The following is a 23,731-nucleotide window of genomic DNA, read 5'->3' on the forward strand; positions in this document are numbered from 1 at the left end:
CCTTAGAATCATCACGTTTTGAAGTTTTCTTTAGTTTCAAAGTTATCCAGTGTCTGACTCTGTGGGTTAACGCTATGTTTTATCTGGTCATGGGGAATGGATTGTTTTCCCCCACGGCGACTCCGCCACAGGCCACGCCCCCAGCTATGACGAGTCACTGACCAAGTGTATCGGTACATTGCAAGGAAGAATTTTTAATTGCTAATTTGGAATACTTTTAATGGTGCCAATTTGCCAAAGCAGCTGGTTTATGACAACTTGATGACCTCAGCTAATGCAATGATCAACAAAAATGCAACAGGTGAATGCCAAATGTGAATAAAGCATAAGGGTTGGAGTCGGTGTTAGTCAGACATACCTGTTGTTGAGAGCAGATATAAACTGATAGCGGTTTGTAATCGACACTGCACAAGAGATGCATGCTAATTATCATTTTGGTCAATGACATGCAGATTCTAATAATCCAATCTCTTTAAATGCTAATAGAGACTCTGGATCTGCTGCTGCCTCGTTCATATCTCACAGGATATCTGAGGGGTTAAATTTGACACTCTGGAATGTCGATTGAATTCCACAGAATGAATTACCCTCATTTGCTCAGTCATGGACAGGATCACAATGAGCATGTGACTGGGCCAGACTTCCACTGTGACTTGCTTTAATGTTCCCTCGTGTCCCGGCATGTCTCGTGACTGCGGCCGTCGCAGAGTTACCTTCTCTCGAGCTGGAGCGAAGTCATTATTGTGCGTGAGCTAATTGTCTTATTATGGTGTGAGGAGATGTGTTATGATGGTGATAATAGAAGCAGAGCTACATGGGCGTCATGGTTACGGAGGGAGGGTTGAGGCGAGAGGGAGAAGTGTCAGCGAATGAGCTGCATGCTGATGGCTGGTAAGCGGCAGAGCAGGCGTCAATTTTATGAATGACTAAAACGGATATGTTTAACAGATTATGTCAAGAGGCAGGTCAAATGTCACAGCCTAGTTATCCACAATAACAATTTGGTAATTATGTGTTAATCTCCAATTTTGTAAACCCAGCATCTCATGTTAGGTCATATACACCATAAGCTCTAAATACATATAAGCTTTTAATATCATATTTGCTCAAACTGGCATTGCTCCAAGACTACATGTTGTCTACAAATTCTGCCCTGGTTATTTCAATTGTCATTTTCTGAACATTTTTCTCTTTTTGCGCTGGGGTTCAGATGGATTTTTCTTCTTAAGAAGAGAAACTGTTGTTTTCATAGCGGATCAGTGTAAAAAGTAGGGTTGGGATGGTACAGGAATCAAAGACGGGCCATGAAAGGCAGTGCGATTTCAGGATGAATCACTGCTGAGTGTGAATGAGCTACAGGGGGCTTTTCACTTCTATTCTGCAGAAAGAACGGATGAACGGTTCGCCTGAAAGGAGGTTTTGAATGAAAACCTAACGGATCATCGGATCTGGATCATTAGATGCTTAATTTGCCGCTTTGCACAGGGAAACTGGAAGTCCTCTTTCTGCGCCTCTGACTCCTACTCATACAGTAATTGTGTCTTCAAAGGTTGAGCTCAGCAGGTCAGTTTCCAGGGTGGCTCAGTGACTTCAGACTGGCTCTAAAAGTTTGTCAGTGTGTTATGGGCTCAGTAAATCCAGTAAGTTCTGAGTAGGTCGTATCCTTTCCCAGAGTTTCTGAAAGGTCTGTTTCAAAAGGACTCTTAATCAGCTCAAGCTGCAGCTGTAACAGTAAAATACCATGCATTTGTGTGTAAACTTCACAGAGCATGTTGTGTCCTGTATGAAAATGAGAAAATTGAAAATGATGATGTCTGAGATGTAACGCTACATACGTACTGTAGTCAGGTTGTCAAGATAATCAAATCTCACCAAGTGGCCACGCTGACTGCTTTTATTGGACGTGATGTGAAAGGTGCAGCCGAGCAAAGCTGATTTGGTTATGGCGGCGGCTGACGGCAGACGTCTCGTGGCTCCAGTGTAACTTCGCTCTAGATCCTCGCTCCTAGATGAAAGTATTTTCTTGGGCTGTTTACACACGGTTGTTGGTTGAAATTCCGGCGGGGGGGGGGGGTTTTTTTTCTTTTTTGTTTTTTCTGCCTGGGTTGGGGGGGTGTTTGGTGCTTGTTTTTTTTTTTTTTTTTTTTTTTGAAAAAATTTTTTTTTTTTTTTTTTTTTTTTTGTTTTTTTTTTTTTATAACCTCCCTGGTTACATCAAGGAATTTGGGATACGTTTGGCACACAGAAGTTTTCCCGAAAGAATAATTTATGTTTTCACAAAGGGGGAAAAAAAATGGCCTTGTGAGAAACTATACCTTTCATGCTTCATGGTTGCTGTGATAATGTTGGCCTTCCTCCTCTCCCGCTCCTTGTTGCCAGCGTTTGCCAGGACAAACAGACAAGCCGGCAGCTCAGCAGGGGTCTTGGATTACCGTGAAGAACCTGCCAGGGCTCCCTGCCTCCTTCCCTCCCTTCCACAGTGGGGATTTCTATTTCAGCTTCGGACTCTCCCCGCAAACTTAAAGTGGTTCCGCTTACCAATTTTCTCTGGCATGGCAAAGACAGAAACCACATGTGAGAACACCCGCAGATCCTGTTTCACTTCAATATAGACCTCAGAGACGGGCCTCTCGCTGGGTTGGTGGTGAGCATGTGCTGGACTGTACTGAACAGTTGGCTCAGCGGGAAGTATCTGAAATGGTTAGAGATAATATGCGGAGACATTGATATGCGAGAAAACACACCGAAGCAGGAAGTAATCTCTTTACTCGTGGCTGCACTCTGACTGAACCTGGACCACGCACCCATTTAACCCTATTAATCCCTCATTTAGCCGCGTGCCCTTGCTTTTAAGAGGATTAAAACAGGTGATGGAAATGCCTCTGTGATTTTGTCCAGCTTGCTTAGCAGTCATTCATCAATTGTTAAATTCATACAGTGAAGCATTAAGCAATGCCTGGCCACTTCCATCTTGATACAGGTTCCTTTAAACCCACTGGGCCCAGGAGCCAGGTCCAGCTACAATTTCTTTTTACAAGAATGTATTGTTAAATATACTTCTGATTTTTTTATTGTATTTGTTTGGAATAATAATTAATTGGAACAGAAATTGGCTTTTTATTTCACATTTACATTTTGGGAAATGGCCCCTGGGTAATTGGAGTGCGAGACCCCTGCTTTAAACTAAGATTTTCATATCTGAATTACCCAAATAGGTTAAATAAAATAAAATGTCATCTGGTCTGAGACATTTTAACGTCAAAGAGGATTTAAAAGTCACCTATGTTTAAAAACAAACAAACTAAAAGGCTTTTGGAAACTCCTATTTGACTTAGGATCCGCAGAAGCTGGCTGGTGGCGAAACTGCAGAGAACCAGTTGAGGGAGGATTTGTCACCTTGTGAGGATGATTCAGGCATTTAAAAATGATTTGCGCTACGAGCATTTCCAAATATGAAGTTGTGCAACCTTCAAAGCATTTTCAGTAGTCTGTGACAGTCACGCAAGGATGAATATACATACATACACACACACATATACACACACAACAGTCACTCACAGATGTGCCGACACCACAGAACTGGGTCATACTTGATGATCTGTGCCACTGTGTATTTTTGGACCCAGTGAAGTGTGTTTCCCTCCAAGTGGCAGATAAGGATTGCAGTACGTGCACTAAATCTGGATAAGGGACTCCTTTTTTTTTTCTGGAGTTGTGAATGCAGAAAAGCAGGGATGTCTTGTGAGTGAGGGTTTGCTCCGGTTCTCACCACCTTTAAGGCGACTAGAGTCATAAATCAGCCATAAATCTTTTGTGCTGGAAGCCTGGCCTGAGAGTTATAGTGCAGGTTTCGATCGGGGAGGCGTACTGCAGCTTCAGACCGTGTCAGGACAAAGTGTTGGTATGTAAGAGGAGAGAGGAAAGTGTTTAAAGCACTCTGGATGATGGATGCAGATATTTGAAAATTGGAATTTGTTCATACTTCCCCTAAAATACTGTAGATGGATAACTTCTAAGCATAAACATTGTGTCACGTAGCCTAAAGCTGCTGTTTGTGAGAGAGCCCTCTGGTTGACATCAGCTTTTCGGTCCCCCTCTCCGTAGGGTTTGTGGATGTTAAATGGCATGTGTAGGCGGGCTGGCTCAAAGTGTATGTGTATAGGGAATTGAGTGTTATCTGAGAAGAAATTTGATTTACGTCTTTTTGAGTTTTTTTAAGTTTTAACTACATGTGTATTTCACACTTCACAATTTTGATCTCACCCATAGCTGTCTGAGAGGCTGTGTGTGTGTCATGCAGGTATGCTACACAAATGTTTATAGCATGCCCCAAGCTACCCATGACTCACTTTTTTTTTTCTCTCTCTCTCTCTCTCTCTCTCTCTCTCTCTCTCTCTCTCTCTCTCTCTCTCTCTGTGTGCAGTTAATCAAATATGTGCTTGGAGACTTTGAACCAAATGTATCTCATTCAAACAGCTCTCATCTTTTATTTTGCCATATAACCATCTCTGCTCACGATCTCTGACCATACCAAATCAAGTGCACTCAACAAAGGTCCTCTGATATGAAAATCGCCATTTTGAATGGGAAAATGTCATCTGCGTTAATCGTGTTGATCCGAAGAGTTTTTATTTTGTGGGGGGCCCAGACCCGGTGCTAATACGGCACCGGTGCCTTAATGACCGTTATCTACCGGACTGAACAGCAAAGCGGATTTGTGGTGATGTGTCACCTTTTTCAGCCCTTCTGAGTTCGCAGGTATGATAAAACAGTCCATTTACATTTAATGCAGTCTTTAAACCCTCCACCTGCTCCAGGGACCGTACATGGAATTAATCTCAGGCTTTTTTGGTATTGCAAACTAATGCTTGAGTTGGCTTCTGCATCTGCAAATGATGGCATCAGTGTTTTTATTGCACGTTGATCCTCGGGGGGGGGGAGACTGGTTTTACTGGAAATGACTTAATGCAGGTCCAATCACCCAATGCAATTCCCCTGTAACCACTAATAATAATTCAGGCAATTATTAAGTGCTTTGGATAAAAGCATTGCTTCAGCTGGAGAAATTTAAATACTTTAGTTAAATGCATGTAAAGTATGTGATGTTGTGTGTGTGTTTGTTTGGTGTGTGTGTGTGTGTGTGTGTGTGTTATGTTGATGTTCACATTTCTAAACTGTAGGCTCTAGTTTTATCACCAGATAGGAATGTTGCACAGAGGGAAATAAATTATTATTTCCATAACAATTCATCTATCAATTTTAATTTACAGCTGACAGGTTGCAGTTTCAATCTTAAAATATATATATATATATTATATCTATAATCTATAATTATATTTTCACTTGTATTGCATCTTTTTTATGTTTGTGGTTGGAGATGTAAATAAGGCCTTATCTCGGTCTCAGTGCTTTATTAATCCCAAAGGGAAATAGCAGTGTGTTTCCATCAATGAACAAAATCAAATTTTCAGAGTCCAATTTTATTCTGTGTTATTTGCTAGCTGAATAAAAATGGGTGCAAATCAATAGCATCCACATACTGTATGTTTCCTGTTGTTTTTGTGTGTAGTTGAAGAACCCCAGGCTATTGGGTTCTACTCTCTAAAACCAAACCTACGTCCAGCAAGTATCAGATATGTAATGATATGAAATCAAGGAAGAACAGGTAACTCTTTGTGACCACTGTAACCAGCCGGCATCGTTTTGTATAAATGACTGAAACTGTAAATTAATGAATCAAAATTGGAATGGATTAGATTTCTGGTGTTTGACGTGTCCACTATACAATACATGCATCTGCGTGTCTTGTCGATGGCTAAAAATGATAATAAATGATGATACAACAGCATTTCTTCAGTCCTTAGAAAGCTGTTTGATTGAAAATGCTATCCAAGCCTTCATTTTACATACAAATGAAGCATGTCTTAGCCACAAGCAATTCCTTTTTTTTCCCCACTATCATTAAAGCATTACTGCTGTGACACTCGGGAGCGAAGTAATGAAAATCTAGCATGCATTATACTGATACAATCAACTGTTTATTAAAAGTAATGACATGTAGGTAGAACGAGGACACGTGTATTGGAACAGTTCTGTGAATTTCTTCCTGTTTTACTGTGATGTCACAACTCCCTGAGACTCGCTCCCAAACTGGCAACCCCTCCATCTTATTGTACTTCTCCTTTGAAAGAGAGGCGTTTATCTTCACAGCGCTCTCGCTGTTTTCGTCCTCTCAACGCGTGTCAGTGTCAGGCTTAAATAGATTGCTGTGTGTCAGTTGTCAGCCGTATGGGAATAAGAGCAAATTGCTGCTTCACAGTAGTTTCTTTTATCTGGAACGCTCAGCTGTAACCTCCTGAGAGCTGCCTATAACATAGTGTTGCCAATGCAGGTTTGTAGCCAGGAGATTGTACTGCAGCTGCAGATTAACACAGGGCACATCTGAGTATGTACTGTATGCATGTGGGGTGCTAACAAATACAAAATGATAAAAAAAAAAGAAATGTGATGAAAAAAGCCTGTGACTTGAATGATTAATTGTGTAATGTTCTTTATTCCCTGTCAGACACTGTCTCTGTCTTGTCGGCTCCTCCTGTCCCTAACAGTCAGATGTGGGCAGGTTTCCCAGACATTTCACATTTTGAATTCAAATTTCCGTCTGTCTCCCCCACCCCACCTTGCTCCCCTCCAGGTTGATGCTTCCTCACCGGGCGCCCCCAGGGTCGCTTTCAAGCCTGACTGCCGACAGCTCGTCACCTCTGTCAGCCTCTTGAGCGAGCCAATTGATCGCCTCTAGCTCAACAACACCGCGCACAAGGTTCCGCCGCGTGTGCCAGCGGTCCAGCCGAGCAGCCTCTGCTTCGCCCAGAGCCCAGCTGCCTGGGCAGGACTGCATCGCCATGGACACAGAGTCCACCTACTCGGGTTATTCCTACTACTCCGGACGCTCCCGGGGATCCCACAGGCATGGGTAAGACTAAATCCTTCTTTGTCAATAGTTCGGTTTCCTCCCGTCCGTCCCTACCAGGGCCAAGGCTGCTGTTCGGCAGCAGAACTTGCACTTTGACCTCTCTAAAGAAGACCAAATATATATCTATTGTAATACGTGGTAGACTAATCACTCAATTGCTTAACTAAAAACGAATGTTGATAATCGATTATCATTTATCAAGCAAAAATGACAAACCTGTGCAACTAGTAACATTGTAAAATCTGTGTCTTTCTTGTTTGGGGCTCATGTCATACAATTATAAGCTTTGTGATTGGATGTTCATTGCCAGAAATGCACCTCGGGACATGAAGTTTTATATACACAGGTTCTCACCTTCAACTGTTTCCTCAAAGAACCAGATACATTAACGTAACATATTTAGTTTATCTTTTGTACTGATGGTTCAGCTGGGAGAGTTCCATGTCCATCCAAGCCAAAGAAGTGCTCCGACTGTGAGTCACGTAACGCCGTCTATGGGAAAAATGAAAAGGACTTTTACTTCTGGAACCAGGGACACCTGAAATAGCTGCTCTCTCTCTTCGCACATCTGTAATGTCAAAAGTGCTGGACGAAAAGAGTTGGATTTTAGAACACACACAAAAAAGGTTGCTTCTGTCACATATGGAACAAACATCCCTATAGAACAGTATCGTGCATTGTTTGTGGTTGTGTGTCTTGTTTCATTCTCAAAGGTTGGGATTTAATATTTACATACTTTAATCTCCAACTTGGACATGTATCTTAAAAATATTACTTGACATTTCATAGACTAACCGAATAATCAAGTAATTGACAGAATCAACCAGTCAGTTTATCTTTATGAAAGATTTCTTATGCCTGGATTTCCACTACCTTAACCTTTCTGTTGCGGCTGTAAGCGGTCCAACAAAGTGCTGCCGCAAGGGACTAAACACTGAGAGATGCATAAACACACTGTGACGCGCTCGAGCTTGTATTGCAATGATTTATTCCTCCACACGTAAAATACAACTAGCACTGCAGTTACCAAATGTAAAGTTACTTTGTGAGTCGACAGAAGTTAGTTAGCGTTAGTGCGGCGGTCAACAGAAAGTGTTCGCTCCCAGGCTCACCCCCTCTCTGTCAAAGCCCAAAAAACCCAGGTGAGCATGTGAAGCAAACAAATGTTATCACTTCCGCTCAAACTGCGATGAAAACGCCCACCACCTACAATATAAGTGCACAATTTAATAATCAATAAATAATATAAATGAGACCATAAACAACATACAATATGTGGCTCCTACACTTCCTTTCCCTACACATGTCCACCCTCTGATCCCACCTCCCGTGTATCTCTGTCTTACTCTCTGGCCGAGCATGTGTGGAGGCCACAGCTTGCATTAGTCTGTCAGCAGTGAAATGGCTGCGGCTGACAGGCCTCAGGAAGGCAGCAGGGGACAGGTGCTGAAGAGGGCTGACTGACGGATGGCTCAGCGGACCCGTTGAGAGCCTGAGAGGGGATAAGATGAGGGTATTGGTGAGAAGGCTCTTGTTCCACAACAGCCCCTCCCTTGTCACTGACGGCCCCCCTCTTGCTTGTTCGCCATATATCTCTCTCAGTTCCCCATTGCCCCCCCTCTCACTGTCACCTGTTGCCGTTTAAGGAACTTCGTGTCCCATGTCGTCAGCTAGGGCTGCTGGATTACGGGAAAAAACATAATGGCGATTATTTTGGTCAATACTGAAATCAGGATTATTTAACCCCGATTACTCATTTGTCTTTTGGAGAGATGTTGCATTTATTGAATTTAAAAAAACTGTTAAACAAATCAACAGTGAAACATCATGAACTGTGAAATTTCCCTTAATACTTTCCCCATTTGAACTTTTTTTTTCTCCATTCAGAACACATGAGAAAATAAGAGTTTACTTGCAAAAAGTAATATAAGTAAAATAATCGTTTTTCTCGATTAGTCAGAATCGTAATCGCTATTCAAATTTCAATAAATTTCACAGCCCTATCGTTGGCCACTTTCTGTCCCTGTCTTATTCCCCGTCACTCTTTATCCTTCACGCTCTTGTCGTCTTTATCTCTTTACTCTCCCTTCCCTCATCATACCCTTGCTCATTTTTTGCTCCCATGTGTCCGTCACGATATGAATGCAGCAGCTGCCCCTTTCTCGTTCGCTCTTGAACTCTCCTCCTGAGCCCTCCCTCTTCCCCCCCTTCTTAAATGGATTCCTGGCTACTCTCTAAGGATGGGTAGGCGCAGGCGTATCACTTGTTCCCCGCTCACTCGCATTCTCCGGGGGGAGGAATGTGCCCTTGTAGCTCAAAGTTACGCAGAGCAAAAGTCTTGCTTCGGTTGGAATCTGAGATAAGGGGGCGAGGTTAGTGGGTAGTGGTGGGAGCTCCTATTCCCCACTGCTTCTGTTTCTGAAGCCTTTCAAGTGAGTGACAGCAAATTGGAAAGGAACATATGGGCATCCCCGCCAAGCGCCTTTCCCGCTCCTCTGCTGCTCCGCTCCTACCATGACTGTGCCAAAGCCACCGGCTGGCCTCTAATTTGATATTTAAAAAATAAATAAATTGTTGCCTTTGAAACCCCTTGCTATCGTCGTCTGAAGGTAATCTTTTCACGCCGAGGGGGGTGCCACGCGTGAGGCAGTTCTGGATCACTCTAGTCTAATTACACTGATGCCCGGAACAGATGCAGGAACGTGGGCGCGCAATCGCATATGAAAATAATTACACACAGTAACATGATCTTGTCGTTGTATTTGTATGAATGCATAATTCGGGAGGCAATCTTAAACCCAATTTGTCCGAATATAATAGAAGGATGGAATGGAATTGGCTCAGGTTTTCAGCAACAGACCATGGAGTTGTTTCCTCTCATAGCTGGCTCTTTGCCCTTCTCCTGTGTCAAACAATCCTTAACTGGTGTCCAGGATACTTTCACAAAATACTCCCCTGCTTCTTCAGTAGTGGAAGAGTAGCAGCTCTGTCCGTGGACATTACTTCCTGCCAAAAGCTGAGACAACAGATGCTGACACATGTTTTTTTTTTTTTTTAATACATTATAGCGATGCCCGTACATTGTTGTATTTAGCCCGAATCCAGAGCTGTACAATTTCACTCTTTGGTCATCATTTTCCATTACCACGTGACTTCTTGGAAGTAGCAAGAGGCTGCCATGTTTTGTTTTTCTTTTTTTTGTTTTTTAAAAAGAATATATTCTTTGGTGCATTGCAATATTTTGGTGTCGAGTCATTTTACTTCAGTTTTTTTCTCTCAAAAGTTTTCCTAAAGATGGCTCCCGTCCATCCCATGGCTGTCAATTTTAAGTATTTAAATGAATATGAAATTGCAAATCTCATATTAGCAGCTGCTCATGTGGAAAATTGCTTCTTTTGATTGGTATAACTCCAATTATAGGGCAACACACAGCATTCACATGGGACTGAGGGAGTCATTTAAACTAATTCATTCACAATTAACAATTCCATTTGGAGGATCCTGAACAATATGCCTCTTGAAGGAGATGTTTTATGTACATTTTATATAGAGTTGTAAGTTGACCGTCTGGCTTAATTAGTCTGAATACGGTTATAATAAAACGTGAAGATGTTTAGGAGAGTGTTAACTTTTAGTAGTGGTCTCAATCCAGGAGATTTGCCTGCGATGTGCTGAAGAAGCATCATGGCTCCTAAAAAAAAAAAAATCTGATAACTTAACAGAAAACCACACACTCTGAACACTGATGATGATTGACTGTGCGATCTCTCAACACAGAGCATGGAGGCTGTGTCCGACCATTTCTGAAAGTTTCCAAAACCGACATTCCAACACTCGCACCCACTTCACGCTGTGCTAGGGTTTGATCCTATTTAAGCTCACCTTTTTCATGCTTCACCCAACTATTTCTCAGAGTGCAACATTACGAATGTCCTCCAGGAGAGACTTTCTGAAAATCTGTTATTCACACATTCAAACAATATCAAGTCTCCTCCCTCTCTATGGCGGACAGCTTTTTACTCTACCTTGCAGTGTGGCCGTGTAGAACAGCTAACACTTTTGAATTTCCGACTTTCAGACAACATGTTGTACAACTCCTCCTTTTCCAGCTCAACCCGACCCTTCTTTGTCACTGGAATGTCTTACCTTACTGTATCATTATATGTATGAGGCTAAAGGCCTTTTTATGGTTGTGCGTAGAATCGACGGCGGACGGCGGACCATATGCCCGTAGCCTGACGTGCACCTCTCGAAAAATGTAACTACACGTCGCAGGGACGCACGTCGCTCGGCCGTGGCTTGGTAGTGTTGCAACCAGGCTCATTTCCTGGTTCTCCTTCTCCATAAACGACATGAAATCAAGGAGAGGGTTAACTTTTCCTGTTACAGATTTCCCGCCTTGGTCAGAAAACACAGGGGAGACTCTTTGTTTCTCTCACTATGACTCTAGAGCCGGTACTAGCTCCGGAGCTAATCGCCATCACTCTCTCACTTCTCCCTCGCTCTATCACACACTCCCCACACACACATGCCGGCTCGACGCCCACACCAGCGCACAAGTATAAACATCAGGCCACTTACGCAGGCTACGGCGAGAGCTCTGCGTGGAGCCTCCGCAGAACTGTAAAACAGGCTTCATCCTGAGGAGCAGCCAGCTCACAAGACTGCTTATCACACCCAGTACCCCTCCAACTCAACCTGGGTCAACACCAAACTGCACGCTCTACAGTGGTGATTATATTTAGTAGAGCTTATTAGTCAGTTACAATTATCATTACCAAGAGGATTCAAATCTTACTTGTTGGACCTATTAAGCTAAATATTTTTTTAAAGGAAACGTAATATTGATTTAAATAGAAAATCAAAGTTCATGACGGAGACAGCTTTCTTATCAACAACCCCATCGCACACGGAGCACTAGACTTCTTGCTCTCGCCCCCGTCCCTTGCTCCAAAACGTGTTTGTGGGTTTGAGATGACTCAGGTGAGCGTGCGGTTGGTCGGTCAGTTTTTATGTGGCCTCATGACGCTGCCCATTTGGCCGAGCTTGAGTCGTCCACCAGTGCCTTGGCTCAGGTGGCTGCATTGACACAAAGCTGTGTGGCACACAGGCGCCTGGGTTGCCCCTGCCAGCCACAGAGAGAACAAATTGGTCCACGGACAGTTTGATGTTCCATGCTAGTTGGCTCTACTTCTCCAATAACGTCCTGCTATCGCTCTCCCTCTGTGTGAGGTGGAGATTGCGACCGCAGCCACACACTCATCCTCAGGTGTTAGATGGAAATGGTGCTTCCAGAGCCTAATTGGCAGGACTCTGCCCCAGCTTGCCAGGCATCTCTGCCCCTCACGAGACTCCTCCCCCTCCTCCCTCCCCTCCCATCCTCACTGTTCCAAAAAAGCAATACACGTTTCATGGATCCACGCTGGAAGTCACATTCCATTAATCAAATCATAGCATAGCGCTCTGTTGGAATACCAACGAGCCGGCTGCATGTTAATGAGGCAGGAAGAGGATGTGGGAAGGGAGGGGAGAGTGTGTGTGTGCGTGTGCGTGTGCGTGCGCGCTGCGATCACCCCAGAAGCATGCTGAAGGGAGAATGAGAAAACTGGCTGGGGGAGGGGAGAGGCTGGTAGACAGAGGCTGATCTGTTCGGACCACTCCCTGGCTGCCCACAGGTTTGCTCGCCTCTGTATTTCCTCGAGGTGCATTCACAATTGCACATTTCAAAATGCTGCTGTTCACAATTTGAACCTCATCATTTGCACGTTTTTCTTACACATCTGTAGTCTCGCCAGCACTCCGAGAACCTTCTGCTTTACCTTCTGTTCACAATGAATCGCACTTTGTTGGGATACACAAATGGACTTTACACATGCTGTGTACAGACACACATCCACACGTTGTTTACTATAAGCCGGTGGTTCCAGATCTTAAAATGTACGTAGTGACTCCTCATTACAGGTTATCTCTTGATGTGGATTTGGATTATGGGCATTTTAATCAAAGAGGGATTTGTCCCTCTCAGTTTCATTTGAAAGATTTTTAGAAAAGGCCTGAAGTAATTCACAAAAGAAATGTAATACAAAATAAAAATAGTTTTGTGTGACATATATATTTTGTCATTCTTATGGCTTAGTTTGTACCCTATCTTCCAAATGAATACATGTTTATGTCATTCCTTTAATCATTGTGTGACCCCTCTGTCCCTTAGATGTAGGATTAGTAAGATTGTAATTTATTCCAGAAGTTTCCTTACTTCAATTTGCTTCACTGATTCCTTATTCATGTTACTGGTTTCTGATTTCCCAGATTGCTTTGCGCTCAGAGAGAGAGAGAGAGGGAGGGCTGTGCGGCTGAGATTAGTAGAAATATTACGGTCATTTGTTTTCCAGTTAAAGTAACACTGTCAGTGAGATTATTTGTCCAGATGTAAACACTGGCTGCTTTGCATTCTGATAAATGAGTGGAGAAAAAGAAACTGCATTGCTCTTGTATATCAGTGTTTGTAGATCCTGTAACTATGAACTATGATAACGTGTTCATATTGGAGAAAAGGCTTTTAGGATGAGGTCTAACTGATGTGTTTGGTGACGTGACAAATATGCAATATCAATTTAAGTGACTTTATTGTAATGACTGCATAAAATACAAAGAAAAAAGGATACGAATAACACAAGATATAAATACATACTACAGATGATTCCTTATTTGCCATGTGAGACGGAGCTGTGAGATGTGAGAAGGCCTCACAAAGTTGCAGAGCTCATGGCTGGCTGCTACATATATTTTGCTGTCAGTCTGCAGCAGTCCTCCCTCTCTCCCATTAGGACAGGAAGTCTCCCCAAGTTGCTTAGATAGAGGAACCCTGGGAATAGTTTTATTATTTTTGTATTGACTGATATTGGCTGCTCTGACCTAGGAAGTGCAGCTCTGTCTCCACTGTTCTCTGCTTCTCCCCAATTAATAATCCCAATCAGTGACCGCCTCAGACTGATGATCACTCCCACTGGAGTAACCATTTCTACAGGGATGATTATAGCAATAATAATATTTAAAGTAATAATCATAGCTGTAATATATTTAAGGGCTTACATCAACCTAATCTCCTGGATTTATCAGACAACAATATGTCAGTCACTCTGTCTGGGAGAGAAGCTGCTGCAGGCTATTGGAAATGAGCTCTCTCTCTCACTGTGTACAGATTTGAAACTTAAGTTGCTGTTGTGATTTTCTGTAGGAAATCGTGTCCACATTCAAGGGAAGTACAAGAATAGAGGCGGAAAGTATGCTGGTTAACACCCTTTAATCAAAACCCTGCCATCCATCCAATGCTAACTCTGTTAGACTGTAACCGTTCCACTGCTGTCAATCATACTGATTCCACTGTTACCCTTGCAGGCAGGATATCCTGTACATTATGGTTATGAATTGTTATTGTGTGAGAAAGTAGCGTTCAAGGGCCACTTGTGTTTTTACCCTTCAGCATGATGAGGCTATTGTTAATGTGCACCAGATCTTATTTAGCTGTGTAAGACTTTCATTATCCAAACTTTTTGTCTTTTTTTGTGTGACTTTGAAAAGATTACACCTGCTCTAATCAATATTGTTATATTAACAATGGCTCAAATGAGTTTGTATAATATGAAAGGTGTTGGTCAATCATCCACAGAAAATGATTACCTGTCTGCAGTTCATTCAGCTCTACATTACTATACGATACTTATCAGCTTTGTTTCCAACCGCAGTAGGCAGCTGATAAATGCGTACGTGTACGCTCTCTGCCCAGCACCAAACGGCAGACGGAGAAAGTTGGCATCTAGCTGGTTAAGCTAGCCAGCAAGCTAAAGAGCTGATATTTGTTTGCGGCACGGTGGCTCAGTGGTTAGTACTTCTGACTCACAGTAAGTTGGCACTGCAGAGTTCGATCCCGGTCCAGGCAGGGCCTTTCTGTGTGGAGTTTACATGTTCTTCCCGTGTTTGCGTGGGTATCCTCCGGGTGCTCCGGTTTCCTCCCACCATAAAGACATGCATGTTGGGTAACTAGGACTACAGTTAAAAAAATTGCCATCTGGCTAACACTGGCACATTTGCAGAAATGTTGAATGATGTGAATTGTGCTAATCAAATAAATATTTCCCTCTAGAGTTGGTGGAGACCAGAACAGAGCTAAAAGAAGAGTGAATATTAGACTTAGATTTGTCAGGTGATAACAAACACCAATGTTCTGTATTGACTGGATGTGTAAATAACACAAGTGGCCCAAAATAATCTTTGACTGTCTTAACGTAGAGAATGTTGTGGAAGTCAGATTTGTTACACTTCTGTTCCAATGTCGCTCACACAAAAGAAGTGATTATGTGATGAAACAACTTAGGGACAGCAGGAAACTTAATTATCATTTAGCAAGGCAACAGCATCTATAAATGTCCTTTGTCTTCTTCAGACGTGAAAAAGAACTGCATGATGTCTCTTTCATTCACCTGATGTACAATATGTTTGTCCAGTAATCTCCATACAGCATCTTAAGCTTGTAATATCTATATGAGATCTGACAGCCTTGGTGCTGGTGTCTCTGTCTCTCATTCAGTCTGAGCACCCTCCAACAGCCGGGAAATACTACTGCTGCCAGACAAATGTAACTTTGCATTTTGCAGTCTTTTTGTGTAATCAGTTCTGCAGTATTTTGATGTGTTCCATACAATACTGTTAAGTATGTCCAAGATGTGAGAATCCGGAGGGGGAGGGAAACAGATGAGGGATTAACTGGGACTGTTGAGCTTTTCTGTGGTAATGGAGCTGCAGAGCGGGCACCGTGCCATGTGGCGATGGTGATGCTGGGCTAAGGATGTGGAGACCCGCTATTGACGCTCGATGCAGGATTAGAGGGCTGTTAGTGCAGCGGGTCAGTCTGGCTAATGGAGCTCATATGGACAGAGGGCCTTGTAGGGAGAGTGACGGAGGGACGAGGGGGTGGATAGAGTGAGGAAGGTCAGATGTAGAGGGAGGGGTTTGTGGGGCAGAGTTCACATGGGCTTCAGTCAACGGAAATTAGATGGAGACTGAAACCCAGTGAGCTGCTCTGGTCTTATCTGACTCAAACAGCAGCCGACTTCTCTCTCTCTCTCTCTCTCTCTCTCTCTCTCTCTCTCTGTCTCTGTCTCTGTCTCTGTGTGTGTGTTTTAATCTCTTTTCTTTTTTTAAAGATTAGTTTTTGGACTTTTGTATTAGTGCAGGTAGACAGGAAAGGGGCGAGAGAGAGGGGATGATACGCAGCAAAGGGCCACGGGTCAGATTCGAACCCGGGCCATTGCTAAGGACTCAGCCTAAATGGGGCACACAGTCTACGGGGGGCTTGAGGTCGGAAAAAAGGTGCAAAGACTGAAGAAAGAAAAGCAAAAATACATTCATATTTGCTTCTTAAAGGGTTACTCACTCACAAAATGTGTTGGAGGCGTTATGTTTTCGGGTTGTCCATTTGTCCCATTCTCTTGAACACAATATCTCAGGAACGCCTGGAGGGAATTTCTTCACGTTAGGCACAAACGTCCATTTAAATGCATGCATGAACTGGTTAGGTAATTTTTTTTGCCAAGAATATATACGCTATTACTATGGAGATTTTTACCATTTGGTAGGATACTTAATTGGTGACACAAATCCTTGGTGGCCACCTTGAAACTGTGGTGATTGTGTCATCCACGTTTCAGAATTGGAATGTGGCTTCTTTGCAGCAACATCCATATTTGAAGCGTTGTCTACTGTCATGGCTGCATATGAGTCTGGACAGACATTTATGTAAACTGCAACTTGACTGGTTGGCAGAGGCATTCAATTGCCAGGTGGTTATTGTTGTTTAGCTTCGGGAACAGTTTTCTCTAGAGATGAAACGTTTAGTCGATTGACAGAAAATTCAAATTGTCGATGGAGCATCTCTGTTTTAAGCTTCTTAAATATTAAAATTGTTTGTTTTTAGTTTTCTTTAAAGGTCTGTCTTTGGGTTTTTGGATTGTTCGTCAGACAAAATAAGACATTTGAGGATGCACCTTGAACTGTATATTTGTAATGGGTTCCTTGTGACGAGTAAATTGAACTTCATGTATAAAACATGTTCCCCTCTGAGACCATTTTGTTTCCAAGCTTGTGTACTAGTAGTTCTTTAAGGCAACATCTGTACTACACTAACCATGATTTTTGCTTTTGCTTTGTTTTACAGGGAGCGAAGCCGGGACCGCCACAAGACTCGCAGTAAAGACAGCCGCTCAGAAAAGTCTGTTACAATTAACACGCCGCCCGCCGAGCCGCTGCTGGGCGACTCAGCTGTTCGGGGTGAGCAGGTCCAGGTAGGACTGAACACAGCACCTGTCTGCACGATCACTTAAATGCAATCCTGCATCCAAACCACCTTAGAAACCTCTTTCACATGAGTTCACAAAAATCACCTTTTACATTTCTGTACATTCACCTTTTTAAATTAACCATTGCTGAACAATGTTTTTATAAGTTTCTTTATGGATTCCTCTAATACAAGATAGTATCTCTCTGCTACTCTGATTTATAAAGGATTTAGAGTACAGGAGATTTATCAGTCACTAGTCAAAATGAGTTGGAAAGATGATTATGTTTATCAGCCTGGGCTGGGACAGGCCATCTGGTATTTGAGGGCAAAAGCCAGTAGGGCCAGTCCACTTTTGGCAAGGTCTGGGCTGTCACTTTCAGGAAATCTATCACAGATAAATCTGCAACAGGATATGGATGCAGAAGGTTGCTTCTCTGGTCGTCACAACTTTGTTTTGTCCAATTTGTTAAAAGCAAACACTGTATTTCACAGCAGGGAGTGGGCCAATCCGTAATACGGCCCAGTGCTAGGTGGGGGGGTTGCTTCAGTGACCCCTGCTAAAATGGACCAGACCAAGCAAGAACAGCAGCTTAGCTGTTTTTGACTGTCAGTCAAAATTCTACTCTACCCACAGAAACCATGCTTACTTTGATGTCAGTGATTGCAAGCTCAACAAATGGATAATTTGATGGATTATTTGATAATAGAGAAATATAAGGTAGGCAATTGTTAATCAAATAATCTTTTTCCTTTAGCATTTGTTAAATAACTCAAATATTTGCTGAACATCATGTATAGGCTACACCGTCAGGATGGGTTGGTTTGGCCATTGGTTTATCCATGTTGTTCTTGCCAAATGTACTGACTCATTTTCATTTCATAAATCAGACAACCATGTGATTATGGGTCTTGGAGTCAGATTAAAGGCAGAACAAATAAGAGACAGGTCGATCAGATAGCACTGTGTTAGCTGGGCAGGTTGGCTGCAAGTTGGCATGTTAAGACGTGAAATTCCTGGTAGTGCTTGAGGGATACAAGAGTTTTGTTACCTTAAGTATTGTGTGGTACTGCTGAGTCAAAACACATCTCCTTTCATTTCTGCATTCAGTAATACAATGTACATTGGTATCCAATATCTTTATGCACTGGTCAGGTGCATTCATAAAGTACAAATCACCGTAAACCAATAAAGGTTAAAAAATGTCAGATAACTAAGAGGAGAGTTTCATGGCATTTTGAGGAGCACTTGATCAAATGTGTGCACTTGTTCTTCCAGCATTCTTTGAAAGCAGGAATTTCAACACTTGCTGCTGGCAAGAGTCAAATGCATTTAATGAAAAAAAGAGATTTAAGCACCCAAGACTGACCAAACAACTGTCTGGCACAGTGGTCTTCATCAAGTGTTCGGCTTAACTCGCTGAAGGGAATAGATGACAAACACAAACGCACCCAGACGCTCCATCATTTACTGACCTACTTGGTGCTCACTTTGCCTTGTGGCAAGGCTTGTTAGCAGTGCTCGTGTTTGTGCAACTGCTTTTTTTGTGTCTAATTTTAACACATGACAGGATTTGCCACAGAGCACAGCCATCTTTAGTATTTTGCTTTTCATTTCTTATTCATGCTGTGGCCTGCAGTGGTGCTGCTGACAGGGCGGGGGTGTTTGGCTTTAGTTTGTGTAATCAGGGCCACCAATTCAACTGAGAGAGAGGCTCAGCACAAATCCCTGTGTGTGTGTGTGTGTCTGTGTCTGTGTCTGTGTGTGCTTGTGTGTTCTGCTCTCACATATGCTCCTGTACGTGAATATTTTGTGTCTGTGTGTGTCGATCTCGTCTCAGAGACTTAACTGTGCAGCGCTGTGCTCATTACTCCACTGCTGGGACTTAATCAGAGTTTGGCTGACAGAGCAGCACATCGCTGCTGGCAGGGATGTCCTCACAATCCAGCACAAAGGTTTCTGTGATGTGTCTGTGATGCCTCTCCATCACAGGAATTATAAAAGAAGAGGGGTTGCTTTACGTGGAAATGTGGCATAAACCCGACTGGAGGTTTGAGCCAGAGAATTGTTTAGGGGGCTTGCCTGCATCGAGAGATGGTGTTTGCATGTGTGAATGTTTGGCTGGACCGCAGGGACTAGGACGTGTGAAGTTCTGTCGCTGAGTGATGTAGTTCCACCATTACTTGGAATGAGTGTGATGATGCCAGTTTTGGTGTTTCCCCATTGGCCGTTGCCCTTACAAACTGTATTGGCGCAACACAGGCTTTTAGCTCCACTATCGCCCATCAATCAGCTGATTAACTTTCACAATACAAGGTGGATGTTGTTGCGACAGAGCAGATTAACATATTGCTTTCTACATGTTTATGCTTGTTGAACAGGTGTATTGATAAAGTACACACACAAGGTTTTATCACACTTACAAGGTCAACTTTATTTTCCCAAATAGAGAAATTTGGGTGGTCAAGGTAAACAAAGATATACAAAACAGTCATCATAAAACAGATGAATATAAATATTGATATAAATATAAGTGTAAGTGTCTTCCATTCCATCCCCCTAACACACACACACACACACACACATATGCACATACTCGCATAGGGAGAGCATTTCCAAACACTCTTGCTCGGATAAACACACACACACACACACACACACACACACACACACACACACACACACACACACACACACACACACACACACACACACACACACACACAGTACAGGCCAAAAGTTTGGACACACTTTCTCATTCAATGTGTTTCCTTTTTATTTTCATGACTATTTACATTGTAGATTCTCACTGAAGGCATCAAAACTATGAATGAACACATATGGAATTATGTACTTAAGAAAAAAGTGTGAAATAACTGAAAACATGTCTTATATTTAAGATTCTTCAAAGTAGCCACCCTTTGCTTTTTTTATTAATAAGGGAAAAACTTCCACTAATTAACCCTGACAAAGCACACCTGTGAAGTGAAAACCATTTCAGGTGACTACCTCATGAAGCTCATTGAGAGAACACCAAGGGTTTGCAGAGTTATCAAAATACTTTTTTTTTTTTTTTTTTTTTTTATTTTTTTTTTTTTTTTTTTTTTTTTTTTTTTTTTTTTTTTTTTTTTTTTTTTTTTTTTTTTTTTTTTTTTTTTTTTTTTTTTTTTTTTTTTTTTTTTATGTATATGTATATATATGTTTGTATATACACACACACACACACACACACACACACACACACACACACACAGAGAGCACATTCAAGTACGCTCACTCTAGCATACGCTGGCACACACACTCATAAATACTATGATATGCAGGGGGCTACACGATCCCTGACAATGTCCAACAGCATTATAATCCACTATTAAATAAATATATATATATATATATATATTGCACCATACAAACATTGCATACAGATTACCATTCCACACAGCCCAGACCAAAATATCAGTTCCTATGTTTTTGTACTGTCCCTGAATCCTTCCATTGCCCCGACAGCTTAGTTGGAACCTTTTGTGCAGAGGGTGAGCCGGGTCATTGAGGATGCACTCAGGCTTAATCAGAATGAGGTCCTTACACAACTGAGCAGCTGACATCTGATCACACCCAATGACCTTACTCGCCATACTGAACATGCGCCGCAACTTATTCTGATCCAGGCTGCGCATGTTTCAAAACATGCAAATCAGACCAAAGGACAGGATGCTGTAAAACGGTTGCGAAACATAAAAATCCACATTAAAAATGGATAGTTTCCATAAAAAGAACATTCGCTGTTGCAGCCTTTGACCTTCACAGTGGAAACATAGCACTCGTTCAGCAGTAAAATCTTAAAGTGGGAACAAATGGTATCAGTAGATGTCCATGGCAAGTCCGCCTCTGCTGTATTTTGCCAGTTGGGTGTTTGTAACGACAATGGAGGTGAGTATAGCTTGGACTGAGGTATGGAACTTCTATAGGTGAACTGACACTAAATTATGTGCGTTATGGGGTCAGTTCATCCTGCTGTTATAGTTGTATGAAACTGGATATTGGAGTGGGTAGTGAGAGATGGATTGGAGTAGCTCAGGTCAATTCAGCATGGCAGCTTTGCGGCTTAGTACTGTGATGTGAAGTGGCATTGTATGAGGTGTCAAACAGGAGAAATGTGATATGTTTAAACCATGAAGCATTCTTTGAGAATTAGCGCCTTCCTATCCCAACAAGTGGAGAAAGAAAGTGGAGCTGGGTATATTTTGAGATGTTTGTGAGCAGTTTAGAGAAGGAACCATTTTGGCCCTGTGCTCTTGTGTTCATTTGTGCAGAGATCAGGTGCTTTCTGGCAAATAAGTGGTGAAGACAATTTGGCTCAAAATGCACAAAAAAACTGTCTGATTTGCATGGCTGGCATGGGATTGCAAAACTTTGTAGCAAAGTTAAGACATTTAATGGTTTATGATATGAGCACACAGAGTTCTTGTTATGTGGAATTAGGGCTGGGCGATATGGAGAAAATCAAATATCACAATATTTTTTACCAAATACCTCTATCGATACCGCAACGATATTGTAGTGTTGACTATTGGTGCTTTCACAAAATATTTACACAATGAGATTTTTGATAAATGGTCATCATAATGTGGATATAATGACTAAGTGGGTAAAGGCAAATAATAGAACAGTTACAACAGTCTGGTAAGTTCAGAAAATGACATCACTTTACTGTAATGCAGCCTTTAAAACCCATCTGTGCCATATTACGATAACCAAAATCTAAGATGATATCTAGTCTCATATCACGATATCGATATAATATCGATATATTGCCCAGCTATGTGGAATGGAAGTAAAGACTTAAAAGTAGAGTAAAATAAATCTGTTGTTGTGCTTCAACTGCAGTGTTACTCTCTCAACTTGCACCCCCTCAGCCTGTTTTACCTTCCGCTAGTCCTCCCTGCAGCTCAATTCATTCAACCCAAATTAAACTCAGCTGCTTTGTGATTGCAGCTGCTCGCTTACCTCGGTATGGTAACAGCAGCACAACTTATTGCATTCCCTGACAGACCACAGCGCAGGTAGCTCCGCCGTCCCCGACTCCGTGGGGCGCACAGGCAGCCATGGCAGGCTCTTTGAACAGGCAGTGCACTTGCGTTCATGTTTGGCAACCCTTCCCTGCGGTGAGTGCTTCCTGGCTCAGTCTCCTGTGAGACAGAATCCCGCGGAGCTTCATGGTTATCCCGGTGCTTTGTGTGTGTGTGTCTGTGTGTGTCTGTGCTTGTTGTAAGCTGCGTGCCACGGCCAGGCTGCAGCCTCTGTGGGTGGGCAAAGCCAGAGAGAGCAAGGAAGATATTCCACGGTAGAATTGGAGGTGTTTTTTTGGGGGGTAGATTTTTTTTTTTTTTTAAGACATTTTTCCTGCAACAACCGGACACTCAGAGATGAACTTTGTGGCTAAAGACTCTAGGTAAGGTCAGCACAATCAAATAACTCTTCCCTGATTTCTGGCTTTGCTTTACTATTTCAGGACAGTGTTTTTTGAAAGCCATGGTATAGTAATATCCTATATGACATTATGATTTGAGAAGATCATTAACATCGCAGAATGACACTAAAAAATTTGTGCATCACCTGCACGTCTTCCCAAAATGTGTGATTTAGGTCTTGGAGACTCATGGGTAGTTGGTGAACTACTGTAACTGGTAAGCTAACTGCTAGGTAGCCAGTAACTTGCTAATGCTCTATATTATTTTATTTTCAACAAATCCCATGAATAGACTAAAGCCAACAATGGCGTAGTCAATCTCTCAATATTTAAAATATTCCCAATATAAATTTTTTTTGAATCTCTTTAAAAACCTGTCACAAAAACATACTTCATTGATGTGTTTAAAAAATTATCAACAAGATTATTTTTTTGGGCTTTTCTGCTTTTAATTGATAGGAAAGCTAGGTGAGAAAGGCAGGGAGAGAGAGGGGAAAGACATGCAGGAAATCGTCACAGGTCGGACTCGAACCCTGGACCTCTGCGTCAAGGCCCGGCCACCAGTGGTGTGTTTTTAATAGTTTTTGGACAACGACAGCGCTCTGGGGCTCAGAGGAATACGATATATCAGCCTTTGATTCTTTAAGACACACTGTCACGTTGTTGTGTTCTACTGTTGATCGGTTGGTTGTGATGAACAGGTTTTGTCTTACCTTCCACACACACACACACACACACACACACACACACGCAGTCTTGCCAGGGGGAGCACGGCGACACCGCGGTGCTCACTGGGTCAGAAGCAATCGCCGGAGAGTGCCGCTGAGGCAAGAGGCGAGCAGAGAATGAGGAGGAGAATGAGGGAGGATGCCTTGAGGGAAAGTCTGATAAAAGGGAGGGAGGAAGGAGAGAGAGACTATGAGAGAAAGTGAGGAGGAGGATGGTACAAAGTATAGC

At 42.5% G+C, this 23,731-nt stretch overlaps 1 protein-coding gene across 15 annotated transcripts in view; it reads left to right on the forward strand.

Moving 5' to 3' along the window:
* The window catches only part of LOC120554525 (vang-like protein 1), a 59,114-nt gene that overhangs the window by 3,216 nt on the left and 32,167 nt on the right, over window positions 1–23,731 (forward strand). For 12 of the 15 annotated variants that reach the window (XM_039793444.1, XM_039793455.1, XM_039793453.1 and 9 more), the window contains 2 exons: window positions 6,692–6,970; window positions 17,184–17,310. In XM_039793444.1, the coding sequence (XP_039649378.1) occupies window positions 6,900–6,970; window positions 17,184–17,310 (198 nt within the window). In that variant the 5' untranslated portion in view covers window positions 6,692–6,899. Of the gene's footprint in view, window positions 1–6,691; window positions 6,971–17,183; window positions 17,311–17,913; window positions 18,025–21,020; window positions 21,235–22,382; window positions 22,470–23,731 lie in introns of those variants that run through there. The other 3 variants (XM_039793459.1, XM_039793457.1, XM_039793458.1) reach the window with 3 other exon arrangements.

The sequence above is a fragment of the Perca fluviatilis genome, chromosome 24 (genome assembly GCF_010015445.1).
Source record: "Perca fluviatilis chromosome 24, GENO_Pfluv_1.0, whole genome shotgun sequence".
Classification (NCBI taxonomy): Eukaryota; Metazoa; Chordata; class Actinopteri; order Perciformes; family Percidae; genus Perca; species Perca fluviatilis.